The 12,018-nt window shown below is 42.9% G+C and overlaps 1 protein-coding gene across 4 annotated transcripts in view; it reads right to left on the bottom strand.

The window, feature by feature from the left end:
* Positions 1–4,982: 4,982 nt before the first annotated feature.
* LOC119973853 (RNA-binding protein 5-like) overlaps positions 4,983–12,018 on the bottom strand; it is a 60,555-nt gene continuing 53,519 nt past the window's right edge. For all 4 annotated transcript variants that reach the window (XM_038812338.1, XM_038812339.1, XM_038812340.1 and 1 more), the window contains 3 exons: positions 9,458–9,555; positions 6,456–6,585; positions 4,983–5,332 (listed from right to left, as the gene is read on the bottom strand). In XM_038812338.1, coding sequence (XP_038668266.1) covers positions 5,207–5,332; positions 6,456–6,585; positions 9,458–9,555 — 354 coding nt within the window. In that variant the 3' untranslated portion in view covers positions 4,983–5,206. The remainder of the gene's footprint in view (positions 5,333–6,455; positions 6,586–9,457; positions 9,556–12,018) is intronic.

The following is a 12,018-nucleotide window of genomic DNA, read 5'->3' as shown; positions in this document are numbered from 1 at the left end:
GAGTAGTACTTTTTAAAATATAGAGAGCCCAATTAATTTTTCCAATTAAGGGGCCAACCCTGCACATCTTTGGGTTGTGGGGGCGAAACCCACGCAAACACGGGGAGAATGTGCAAACTACACACGGACAGTGACCCAGAGCCGGGATCGAACCTGGGACCTCGTGAGACAGCAGCACTAACCACTGCACCACCGTGCTGCCCTTGCAGAGTAGTATTTTTATTGGGTTTTTTTTAATGCTGTATTTTTAAAGGCAATGAGTATGTTTACACAGGAATGTTGGTTAATGTGTTAAATGGCTGAAAAACATACTCCAAGCCTAACCAGTGGCTTCACTTTGGAGATGGAGATGTTAGGAAGACCAAATGTGCTCAAAACAAATAAATACTCAGGGCTATATATTGTATTTATCTGAGAATGAGATTGAGGGAGGATTTTTTTGGAATGTCTGGAAGTAATTGGAATTGGAAATAAGCGTGACTGTTTTCTGTACAATAACAGCAGCCAGATCAACCTCTTTGAGGAAATGACAACATAAGTGGACTGAGAAAGACACAATGTGCCTCAGTTTCCAGAAGGCTTTTGATGAAGTTCCGCATGAAAGATTATTGAAAGTTAGAGATTTAGGGTAAACTCTTGGAATAGATAAGAAATGGAAGAAAACAAAGAGAGTTGGGGCAGGATTCTCCCGCAACTGGCTGGATGGCCCGACGCCAAGAGTGGCGTGAACCACTCCAGCGTCAGGCCGATTGGAAGGTGTGGAATCCTCCGCACTTCAGGAGGCTAGGCCGGTGCCGGGGGGATTGGCACCACGCCAACCGGTGCTTAAGGGGCCAACCCTGCACATCTTTGGGTTGTGGGGGCGAAACCCACGCAAACACGGGGAGAATGTGCAAACTACACACGGACAGTGACCCAGAGCCGGGATCGAACCTGGGACCTCGTGAGACAGCAGCACTAACCACTGCACCACCGTGCTGCCCTTGCAGAGTAGTATTTTTATTGGGTTTTTTTTAAATGCTGTATTTTTAAAGGCAATGAGTATGTTTACACAGGAATGTTGGTTAATGTGTTAAATGGCTGAAAAACATACTCCAAGCCTAACCAGTGGCTTCACTTTGGAGATGGAGATGTTAGGAAGACCAAATGTGCTCAAAACAAATAAATACTCAGGGCTATATATTGTATTTATCTGAGAATGAGATTGAGGGAGGATTTTTTTGGAATGTCTGGAAGTAATTGGAATTGGAAATAAGCGTGACTGTTTTCTGTACAATAACAGCAGCCAGATCAACCTCTGAGGAAATGACAACATAAGTGGACTGAGAAAGACACAATGTGCCTCAGTTTCCAGAAGGCTTTTGATGAAGTTCCGCATGAAAGATTATTGAAAGTTAGAGATTTAGGGTAAACTCTTGGAATAGATAAGAAATGGAAGAAAACAAAGAGAGTTGGGGCAGGATTCTCCCGCAACTGGCTGGATGGCCCGACGCCAAGAGTGGCGTGAACCACTCCAGCGTCAGGCCGATTGGAAGGTGTGGAATCCTCCGCACTTCAGGAGGCTAGGCCGGTGCCGGGGGGATTGGCACCACGCCAACCGGTGCTGAAGGGCCGGCACATGTGCAGAACCGCCGGCGTATTCCTGCGCATGCGCTGGGGAGTTCTTCTCCGCGCTGGCCATGGCGGAGCCCAACAGAGGCCGGCGCGGAAGGAAAGAGTGCCCCCACGGCACAGGCCCGCCCACAGATCGGTGGGCCCCGATTGCAGGCCAGGCCACCAGGGGGTCCCCTCCTGGCCGGATCCCCCTGCGCCCCCCACGAGGCCTCACCTAGCCAGCCTGCAAGCCAGATCCCGCCGTGATGGACCATGTCCATTTCACGCCGGCGGGACTGGCCAGGAAACGACGGCCGCTCGGCCCATTAGGGCCCGGAGAATTGCCGGGGGAGCCGCCGCCAACGGCCCCCAAACAGCGCGGTGTGATCCCTGACCCGGTGAGGGGTTGGAGAATCCTACCCTTGGTGTTAGAAGAGTTGCAGCAGAGTGGATAAAGAATGGAGTGGGATACCTCAGGATTGGTGCAGTGACCGCTACTAATTCCCTACATAAGCGACGTAGAATTCAAAAGTTAAATGAAAATTATTACATTTGGAGATCTTATCAAACCAGGGATTGCAGTTTAGACAACTCACAAAATACATAATGAGATTGACAAAATACATCTGGGCAGATAAAGGTTAATGCTGACAAGTGCACAGTGCTACACACAGGCAGCACAATGAGTGGCCTAGCTAGAAAAAGGATTCAACAGAGGTCAGAGATTGAAAAATAATTGGTGGAAGGATTAGAGGTAGCACAGTGGTTTCACAGCTCCAAGGTCCCAGGTTCGATTCCTGACTGTGCAGAGTCTGCACGTTCTCCTTGCGTCTGTGTGGGTTTCCTCCGGATGCTCCGGTTTCCTCCCACAGTCCAGATGTGCGGGTTAGGTGGATTGACCATGGAAAATTGCCCTTAGGTTAGCTGGGGTTGCTGGGTTACAGGGGTGGGGGTGTGGGCTTGGGTGGGGTGCTCTTTCCAAGAGCTGGTGCAGACTTGATGAGTTGCATGGCCTCCTTCTGCACTGTAAATTCTATGAGGTTGTGGAGTAACTTTTTAAACCCAGCAGGTGGCAGGACTCTGGAATCCGCAGCAGGAAATCGTGTCAGGAACCTTCAGTGCTTCACAAAAAACACTTGGGGGTGGGGGTGGCATTGAGTCCAGAGTTGGCAATGGTATTTGCACTATGTTTATATTTTCGTGTACATTGTTTATATTGCTGCTGTTACAATGTCAAAAAAACCTCAATAAAATTTTTTTTTTTTTTAAATGGGGAAATAAGAAACTGTATAATCTTAAAATGGAACACCAGAAAAAATTGGGAAATAAGAATACTGAACCAAACTTTTTTTTTCCTATTGGGTAGGCACTGGACCTGAATCCGCAGAGCTATGAAGTGGGATTAGACGGAATGGCTCTTTTGCAGCTGGCAGGGGTGCAATGGGCCGAGTGGTCTTTCTTCAGCCCATTGAGCCTGTTCCGCCATTCAATGAGATCGAGACTGATCTGTTTGTGATTCCCATCTCGCCCTGACTACCTTTGAATCCCGTACCTCACGGAAATTTGTCTAGCTCCGCCCGGGGAGAGCGGTGCTGGCTGGACAACCTGCCTGTGTCCCCAGGGAGAGAAAGGTTACTGAAGCCGCAGTTGCGCAAAAAATGGCCACTTCTTTTACTCTGGAGGACCAACAGCCCTTCCTAAACTTTTCCTTCAGCGGCGACAGAACATTGCGATTTGTGCGGAGCCAGTCTTGCCCTATAAGTGTTTGGCGAAACAAGCGACTCCATTTTATTGCCGACTGGCTAATGGCCACCGAAGCGAGACAGCAGCCAGCCCTCAGAAGCAGGCTGGCACCCACAGCTTCACACTATAGAAAGCCACTTCCTCTCTCTCATTCTCCTCACAACAGCACCAGATTCAAAACAAAGACTTATCTGCGGTTTGTTTATTTGCTTTAGACTGCTCTCCAGAAGTGCCACGCCCCCTGATTAATATTAAAGTCAAATACTAAAGCTATTGGAAATCTGAAAAAACAGAAAATACTGGAAATCCTCAGCACGAGGGGCAGCATGGTGGCACATCACAACGCCAAGGACCCAGGTTTGATCCCGACCCTGGGTCACTGGCCCTGTGGAGTTTGCAGTCTCCCCATGTCTGAGTGGGTCTCACTCCAAAATTGCCCCTTAAAAGAAAAGAATTGGGTACTTATTTATATTTTTTAAAATCCTCAATAGGTCTGGAAACATCTCTAGTTAACATTTTGAGTCTGCATGACTTAATCAAAGTCCATGATTGATTGATGGATGGATGCAATCAGAGCCCATGATTGATTGACAGATATATACATGTACAGGCTGACAAAACCCAACACTAACCTCAGCAGTCTCAATCCCTCCTCTGTTGCTAAAGGACTGCTTATCCAAGTTCCCTTGGCTGCACTCCTGCTTCAAACTCCATTCCCTATCTACTGATTCCATCCCTCCACTTGGCAACAGACCAAGTCTGTTTGACCTCATATTGATCACATATTTGAAGACCACTTATTTCCACCTCCCTAACATCACCCAATTTCTGCCAGTCTTGAGCTCAGAAATCTGTGTTCATGCAATACACCACTGGCTGGTTGACAAACTTCTACCCTCTATTTAGATCATCCCAAACTCTGCTCCCTGTGGTTCCATGTCCTGTTCACCCATCATTCTGTGCTTACAAACCTACTTCAGTTTCATGTCGAGCAATGTCTTAAATTTTAAAATTCTCATCCTTATTTTCCAATCCCTCCCTAACCTGGTAGATTAATTGCCACCCACAATACCATTGCAAAAACAAGCTGGAAGAAATACGTAGAATACCATAATTGGTCTCCAGGTATACAAGCCATTCCTTGCCAAAAACTAAAGCATAAAAGCTCATAGGGCATGAAAGCTCAGAGTATGATTCAGAAATTTACAGACCGCTCGTGTTAATAGCTGGGATGCAAAATATTTTTTAAATTAGGGATAAAATTGGTTTCCATTTATAAATAGAATAAACATTGTTTTTAAAAAAAACTTTAGATCTCTGTTGCATCACCTGTAAAGTGGGCCCTTGTGCTCTCCATAACCAAAATCTACTAAAAGTTGTGGGTCAGGTGACCTCCATGATATACTTTGGTGTTCTCTAAACCCTGGCCCATAAGTGTATCGCTAGACTGTCTATACAGACTGACATGTCTCAAATTATACAAAATACCATACATTTTATATTAACTTAATTATTAAAATACAGTTTACACAATTAAACTGCTCCTGTCTCAGCAGTTCCATCACATCTATATTGATTCTTTGTGGATGATCTCAAGTGCTACAAATTATATCTTTGTAAAGAGCAAGCTGACTGCAAAGAAAAATGCTTGGATTCTTTTCAAAATTTATTTTGCAAAAGAAAACAGTAGATACATTATTATACACTTGATGGACAATACAAAAATGTACATTGTACATTTAACATAAATAAGATTTAATCAAAGCAAGAAAATTACATTTCCTACAGACAAATTGCACTGCTTACTCAAGTACATACTCAGTAGCAAAAAATTAGGAAAAATATTTACATATTTACAATCACGGTCAAATTACTCCAATTCATTAAATCTTGTAAACATAGCTTTTTTAACAGCATCTTTGTAAGAATCTGAAGTAGTAACACCATATGAACTTCCTCGTGCTCCCAAACCAGCACCCTTCATCCTTGTTTGAGCCTGAAATTAAAAATAAATTGTTACCACATTAAACTGTGTGGAAATCATGCTTAAACATTCGGTATCCCCACCACACAAAACAAAGATACTAGCTCCATGCACCCAGATTGCTATGGAATTAATAAACAGTGCAGCTCCGGAGTTCATTCGCCTAGAAACAGCTCATTGTGATAGGAAGAACAACTGCCTCTCACAACTCCCCAATTAGAACGGATGAGCGTTGCACAAAAGTTACCAGCTCGCACTGGTTAAGACTGCTTTGAGTTTATATCAGGCCACAGCTTGCAATTTTAGGCCCATTTAAATTTGTTTCCATGGTGCATACATCCATCAAAACTACTAATAGAATCCTCTTTTGTGAACCAAATTGAATTGGTAATGGTCCATCAGTTCCCCAATTACATTCAGTAATACATGAATTAAATGAAAAGGAATAACACTACCTGCTGTTAGATAAAATTCAGAATGCTGTGTGAAAAGTAACCCCCTTTTGTGAAATTGCACAATTACTTCTAATCAATTATTTCACAACGTAGGAAGTCCGGAATAACATTTCCAGAGTACATTTAGAAATTGACTGAACAAATGCATTCACCTGCACTCGTGGATTAACATTTAAGTTTTTAAAAAAAATCTTAGTTCTTTCCCCATTTCCCTCCCACCTGCAGCCCCAATCTTGGGAGTTTCTTTGCGAGGCATGTTCAAAACGTATTGGGTTACCCAGGCTGATGGGCATGCAGACTATTGGTCTCTTCAAATACTGCTCTAATTGGCAATCACAGAACACCCTACCACTCCACCCCCCAAATAACGATCTCAAGTATACCCATTCCATTAAGCAGCATATTTTGAAGTGTCTGTTCATCAAGATGCTCGAGAAGCCATAAAGATACTAGTATTCACATTATGGTCAAAGATTAGTGGGTACAGATAATATTCCAAGTTCAAGGCCTAATACAATACAAAAAGTAAAAACCAAAATGAAAGGCTTTTGCAAGTGGAACTGTGGTTCTAAAAAAAAACTTTACACCTATTCTGTATTTTAAAAATAAATTTAGAGTACCCAATTCCACAATGTGAACTGCATCAACAAATGACAATAGTTGAAAACAGAACCTCATACCTGTATAGGAGCTATAATGCCTTGCTGATTTCGACCCAACCCAGAGCCTTCTTTCCAACCCATAGCTTGTAGCATCCTGCTTCCAATGTTGTCACTGTTAATACCATTTTTTGTTGGCTGCTCAAAGTCACTGTTGTAACAAAAACATCTTGTATTGATTTCTGACCATCATAAGCATTCAGAGAACTCAATGACAGCACTGCCAGAAAGTAAGTTCAATTTGCCAATGAGAAAATGATGCTCATCATATAATAGGATATCCACTCCAAATTTTTTAAACCCCTTTTCAGGAAAGGCAGCTTGATCCACATAAGAAATTAACCGTACTAATGCCTACGTGATCCATAAGAAAGTAAAAAATGAGAACAGGGGTTTTGCCCCTCGAGATTCTGCTGTCATTTAGTAAAATAATGGTTGATTCCTGACCTGACCATCACTTTCTCACCCAATCCCCACATCAATCAATTTCTTTAAAATCCAAGATTTTTAAAAATAAATTTAGATTACCTAATTATTTTTTCCAATTAAGGGGCAATTTAGCATGGCCAATCCACCTACTCTGCACATTTTTGGGTTGTGGGGGCGAAACCCACGCAGACACGGGGAGAATGTGCAAACTCCACACAGAGAGTGACCCAGAGCCGGGATCGAACCTGGGACCTCAGCGCCATGAGGCGGTTGTGCTAACCACTTGGCCACCGTGCTGCCCTTTTAAAATCCAAGATGCGGAGATGCCGGCGTTGGACAGGGGTGAGCACAGTAAGAAGTCTTACAACACCAGGTTATAGCCCAACATGTTTGTTTCAAACACTAGCTTTCGGAGCACTGCTCCTTCCTCAAGTGAATGACGATGTATGTTCCAGAAACATATATATAGACAAATTCAAAGATGCCAGACAATGTTTAGAATGCGAGCATTTGCAGGTAATTAAGTCTTTACAGATCCAGAGATAGGGGTAACCCCAGGTTAAAGAGGTGTGAATTGTCTCAAGCCAGGACAGTTGGTAGGATTTCGCAAGCCCAGGCGAGGTGGTGGGGGATGAATATAATGCGACATGAATCCCAGGTCCCTGTTGAGGCTGCACTCATGTACGCGGAATTTATGGGCGGCACGGTGGCACAGTGGTTAGCATTGCTGCCTACGGCGCTGAGGACCCGGGTTCGAATCCCGGCCCTGGGTCACTGTCTGTGAGGAGTTTGCACATTCTCCCCGTGTCTGCGTGGGTTTCACCCCCACAACCCAAAGATGTGCATGTTAGGTGGATTGGCCACGTAAAATTGCCCCTTAATTGGAAAAAATGAATTGGATATTCTAAATTTATAAAAAAAAAAAAAAATGTACGCGGAATTTAGCTATAGAGCAGAAACTTATAGCTAAGTTCTGCACACGAGTGCGGCCTCAACCGGCAAATGCTCGCATTCTAAGCATTGTCTGGCATCTTTGCCTTTGTCTATATACATGTTTCTGGAACATACCTCTTCATTCACCTGAGGAAGGAGCAGTGCTCCGAAAGCTAGTGTTTGAAACAAACATGTTGGACTTTAAAATCCAAGAATGTCATCAATTTCAGCCTCAAGTGTAACTAAATAGGCATGCATAACCCCCAAGTGAATTCAATGATTGCCAATCCTTCAAATGTAGAAATTTGTCTTCAGTCTTAGTGGCTGATCTCTTACATGGAGACCATGTTCCTAGTTTTAAACTCTCCAGGCAGGCCAAAAACACAAGTCAAAGGCAACAGACAGCTGGCATAGTGAGAAACCTAATTTACTGCTAGCTTTTTGTCAAGAAGCAAATGTCTACAGCAAAACTGCCAATGGAAGAAATGGTGTTTAGGTCAGATTCCTCCTACTATCGCAGGAACCAAGTTAATAATTTTGTTCTGGAGAAATTTGCTACCATGAATTTGGCTCCCCTCCGAATTGTCCTCACATTAAAGCTGAGCCTTTGGCCCATTCATATTTTAATGGAAACACCATCTCATATACCAATTCTTTTTCTAGCAATAAAAGTTTTAAATAAGCAACCGGAACAAAAACAAGGCCTTTTCTTAATAAGAATTACAAGATAACTGAAATTTTGTTTTAGCAACTGGAATTTTGTTTTAGTAACCGAATACAGCACGGTAGCATTGTGGATAGCACAATCGCTTCACAGCTCCAGGGTCCCAGGTTCGATTCCGGCCTGGGTCACTGTCTGTGCGGAGTCTGCACATCCTCCCCGTGTGTGCATGGGTTTCCTCCGGGTGCTCCGGTTTCCTCCCACAGTCACAAAGATGTGCAGGTTAGGTGGATTGGCCATGATAAATTGCCCTTAGTGTCCAAAATTGCCCTTAGTGTTGGGTGGGGTTACTGGGTTACGGGGATAGGGTGGAGGTGTTGACCTTGGGTAGGGTGCTCTTTACAAGAGCCGGTGCAGACTCGATGGGCCGAATGGCCTCCTTCTGCACTGTAAATTCTATGAATAAGAAGCACAAAAATACAGGCTAATTACTGCAGATGCTGCAACATGAAACAAAAACAGAAAGTAATGGACAATCTCAGCAGGTCTGATAGCATCTGTGGTGAGAAAAGGGAGCTCACGTCGAGTCATCCAGACTCAAAACGTTAACTCCCATTTCTTTCTAAAGAAGCACATAAACATAGTTTTCACTTTATAAGATTCTCAGTTTTAATTGGTGATGGAGTTTGGTTTTTCATTCAAATCTACCGTACTGCACGTTTTCATCCCTCAACCAAAGAACATTCAAAAGATAGATCTACTTTTTTTGACATTTTAATATATTAGGTGCCTGGATGCAAATGTAGGAAGAATTCAGCAATTTAGAATTAAAATCCCAATGTCAGAAAATGTTCTCAGAGGATAACGGCGAAAAGAGTAAACAAAGTAAACATAGTTCAGATTGAGATCACAAGTTCTTCTCTAGCTGTGATCAGGATCTATTAGTTACCTATTTTTGGGCAATTGGGACAGCTGTACGGAGAATAATAATTAAACTTACATTACGGCAGCATTATTAAACCTCTTCCGCTTGGGCTCTGGTGGTTCTGGGATTCCATACTTCTCTCTTCGTTCTGCTGCCCTGTCTCTATACTTCATCTTTGGAGGGGGAGCGGAAACAACACATTAAATACATTTTACGGTACAAGTCATTTAATGCTACTTCAAATGTTATGTAATTTAATGCAAAACAATATTGTTAAAACCCCATGCAGGTATTTGCAGTATTTTCACTAAAAACTGATACTACTCTTTTCAGCTCAGATGTTTCAAATAACACCCAACTTTGATCCAGTTACTGAAAATGAAAACTTGCATTTATCTACCATATTTAACATAATTAAATACCTAAAAGCACTTTGCATAATGTGATCAAACAAATAACAGCCACAGATAGTGGCCAGTCAGTTGGTCAGAGGCAAGCATTAAGTAGCACCACAAAGAGGCAATCAGGGAAGGAATTCCAAAGCTTATGGCAACGGCATGAAATGACTTCACAAGGTTGAGAATTTTAAATCCATGTGTTGCTAGCCAGTGGTCACCAAGCAGAATGATGGATGAGTGACTTGGCTCATCTTCGGGCACATGTATCAGAGTTTGAGACAAAGATTATAGATGATGGAAAGTGGGAGGTCAGCCAAAGTATGATTGCAATAGGCAAGTCTGGAGACAGCAATGGGCACGGATGAGGATTTCAGCACAATGTGGCTGAGGCAATGAGGCTGAAATGCAAGGATGTGTATTGGTAGCTGAATGTCAGCTCAGTTCAAACATGATGAGGGTTCAAAAATCTTTGGTACAGCTTCACAAAGTCACCAGGGAGGGTCAGTAGCCAGGGAATTAAGCATGGTGCAGGGGCAAAAGACCAAATGACTTTGGTCTTCCACATATTTAATCAGATGGAATTTCTCACTATTTTTTATAAAACAAACATCCTAATATAAAAACAGAAAATGCTGGATAAACTCAGCAAGTCTGGCAACATCTGTGGAGAGAGAAACAGTTTAAAAAAAAAATAAATTTAAGAGTCCCAATTCATTTTTTCCAATTAAGGGGCAATTTAACATGGCCAACCCTGCACATCTTTGGGTTGTGGGGGCGAAACCCACGCAAACACGGGGAGAATGTGCAAACTCCACACCCAGAGCCGGGATCGAACCTGGGACCTCAGTGCCATGAGGCAGCAATGCTAACCACTGCGCCACCGTGCTGCCCTGAAACAGAGTTAACGTTTCAAGTCCATAAGACCTGTCCACAGAACTGATAAAGATATTCTTGTAGCTATTTCTAAAAATTTTTTAAATGATCCTTAAAATGGCAAAATCAATGTCTGTGAACCAAAACAAAAGGAGCTATCTGGCAGTTTCACATAAACTTGCACATAGTTATCTCTGGGGAGCCATTAATGAGCTCTTTGTGGGCTGCACAGAGCAAATTCAAAGACAGCTAAACAATGGTCATCGACATTTCATGACCCAGTCTGGCCAACAAGAATTTGTGCATCTGATAAGACAATGGGCCCTGTAACCTTCCTTTCAATTCTTAATTTCACACGGTTGGATCATTCCATAATATAGTACTTTACCATTACCTTTTGGTCTCAGATTCATTTTGATGCATCTTTTCAAATGTGTCAGTGTGGTGCATGTTTTCTCATCATAGACCAAAGGATCACACAGATTAACTTTCAAGTACAATTATTGTAATAGGTTCGATATCAAGGAAGCACGACATAGATGGAGGTCAAGAAGTACTGAGGTGATATTGGAGACATTTAACAATCTTGGGGGCACCAGAGGGATACACATCCTTTGTCAAAGAGTGTGGGGAAAAGTAGGATTCATGTGGCATGGGCCTCTGGCTTGTGGAACCAGTAATATTGCGTTGGTAAACTGCAAAGTTCAGTCTGCCGTTTACCATCTGACTGGCAGCCACACGGAAAAAGAACTCTGTCCACATTGAACACTTGGCCCCATCGACACTGCTTCTGCTGGAAATTCTGTGCCATCACTTACAAGACTGATTCATCTCTAAGCGTGCCTCAGTATGAAGTCAACACCGCTGGAAAAGTGAATTAAAAAGTACTTTGATCCTGGACTCTGGATCCCTTATGAAACAATAATTGTTTTCTATGGTCTGTGCACAAATCATTTTTCGTCTATTGCTGTTTACAGTCCTGAGTGTGAAGGCAATGTTGCGACCCTTCTCTCCAGTTTTGAATGCGTGCAAATAAACTAACCCCCTGAATTTATCGTATCTTGAATTTGTGTGGGGTTAATAGAAAATTTGATCACTCAAAAACAGAGGGGTAGGGAAATACGCTACTGCTCATAAAGGGGGAAATAAATCAAAAACAGCCTTCTGTTCATGGATGGTGGCGAGAAGAGAAATTAGTTATAACCCCCCCTCCCCCCAACAACAGCTGGGTATGGTCAGCATACAGATTGAACATAATGCGTTTTGAATGCAGTTGCTGAAGGGGACCTTGTAGATGAGAAATAGGAGGCAGCTACATCACTTATTACAAGCATTTTGCTCTTGTTGCTTTGATTACAGGTGAAC

Source organism: Scyliorhinus canicula, chromosome 11, assembly GCF_902713615.1.
Source record: "Scyliorhinus canicula chromosome 11, sScyCan1.1, whole genome shotgun sequence".
In the NCBI taxonomy this organism is placed as follows: Eukaryota; Metazoa; Chordata; class Chondrichthyes; order Carcharhiniformes; family Scyliorhinidae; genus Scyliorhinus; species Scyliorhinus canicula.
The sequence above is the reverse complement of the archived record's forward strand: the minus strand, read 5'-3'. Positions and strand labels throughout refer to the sequence as shown.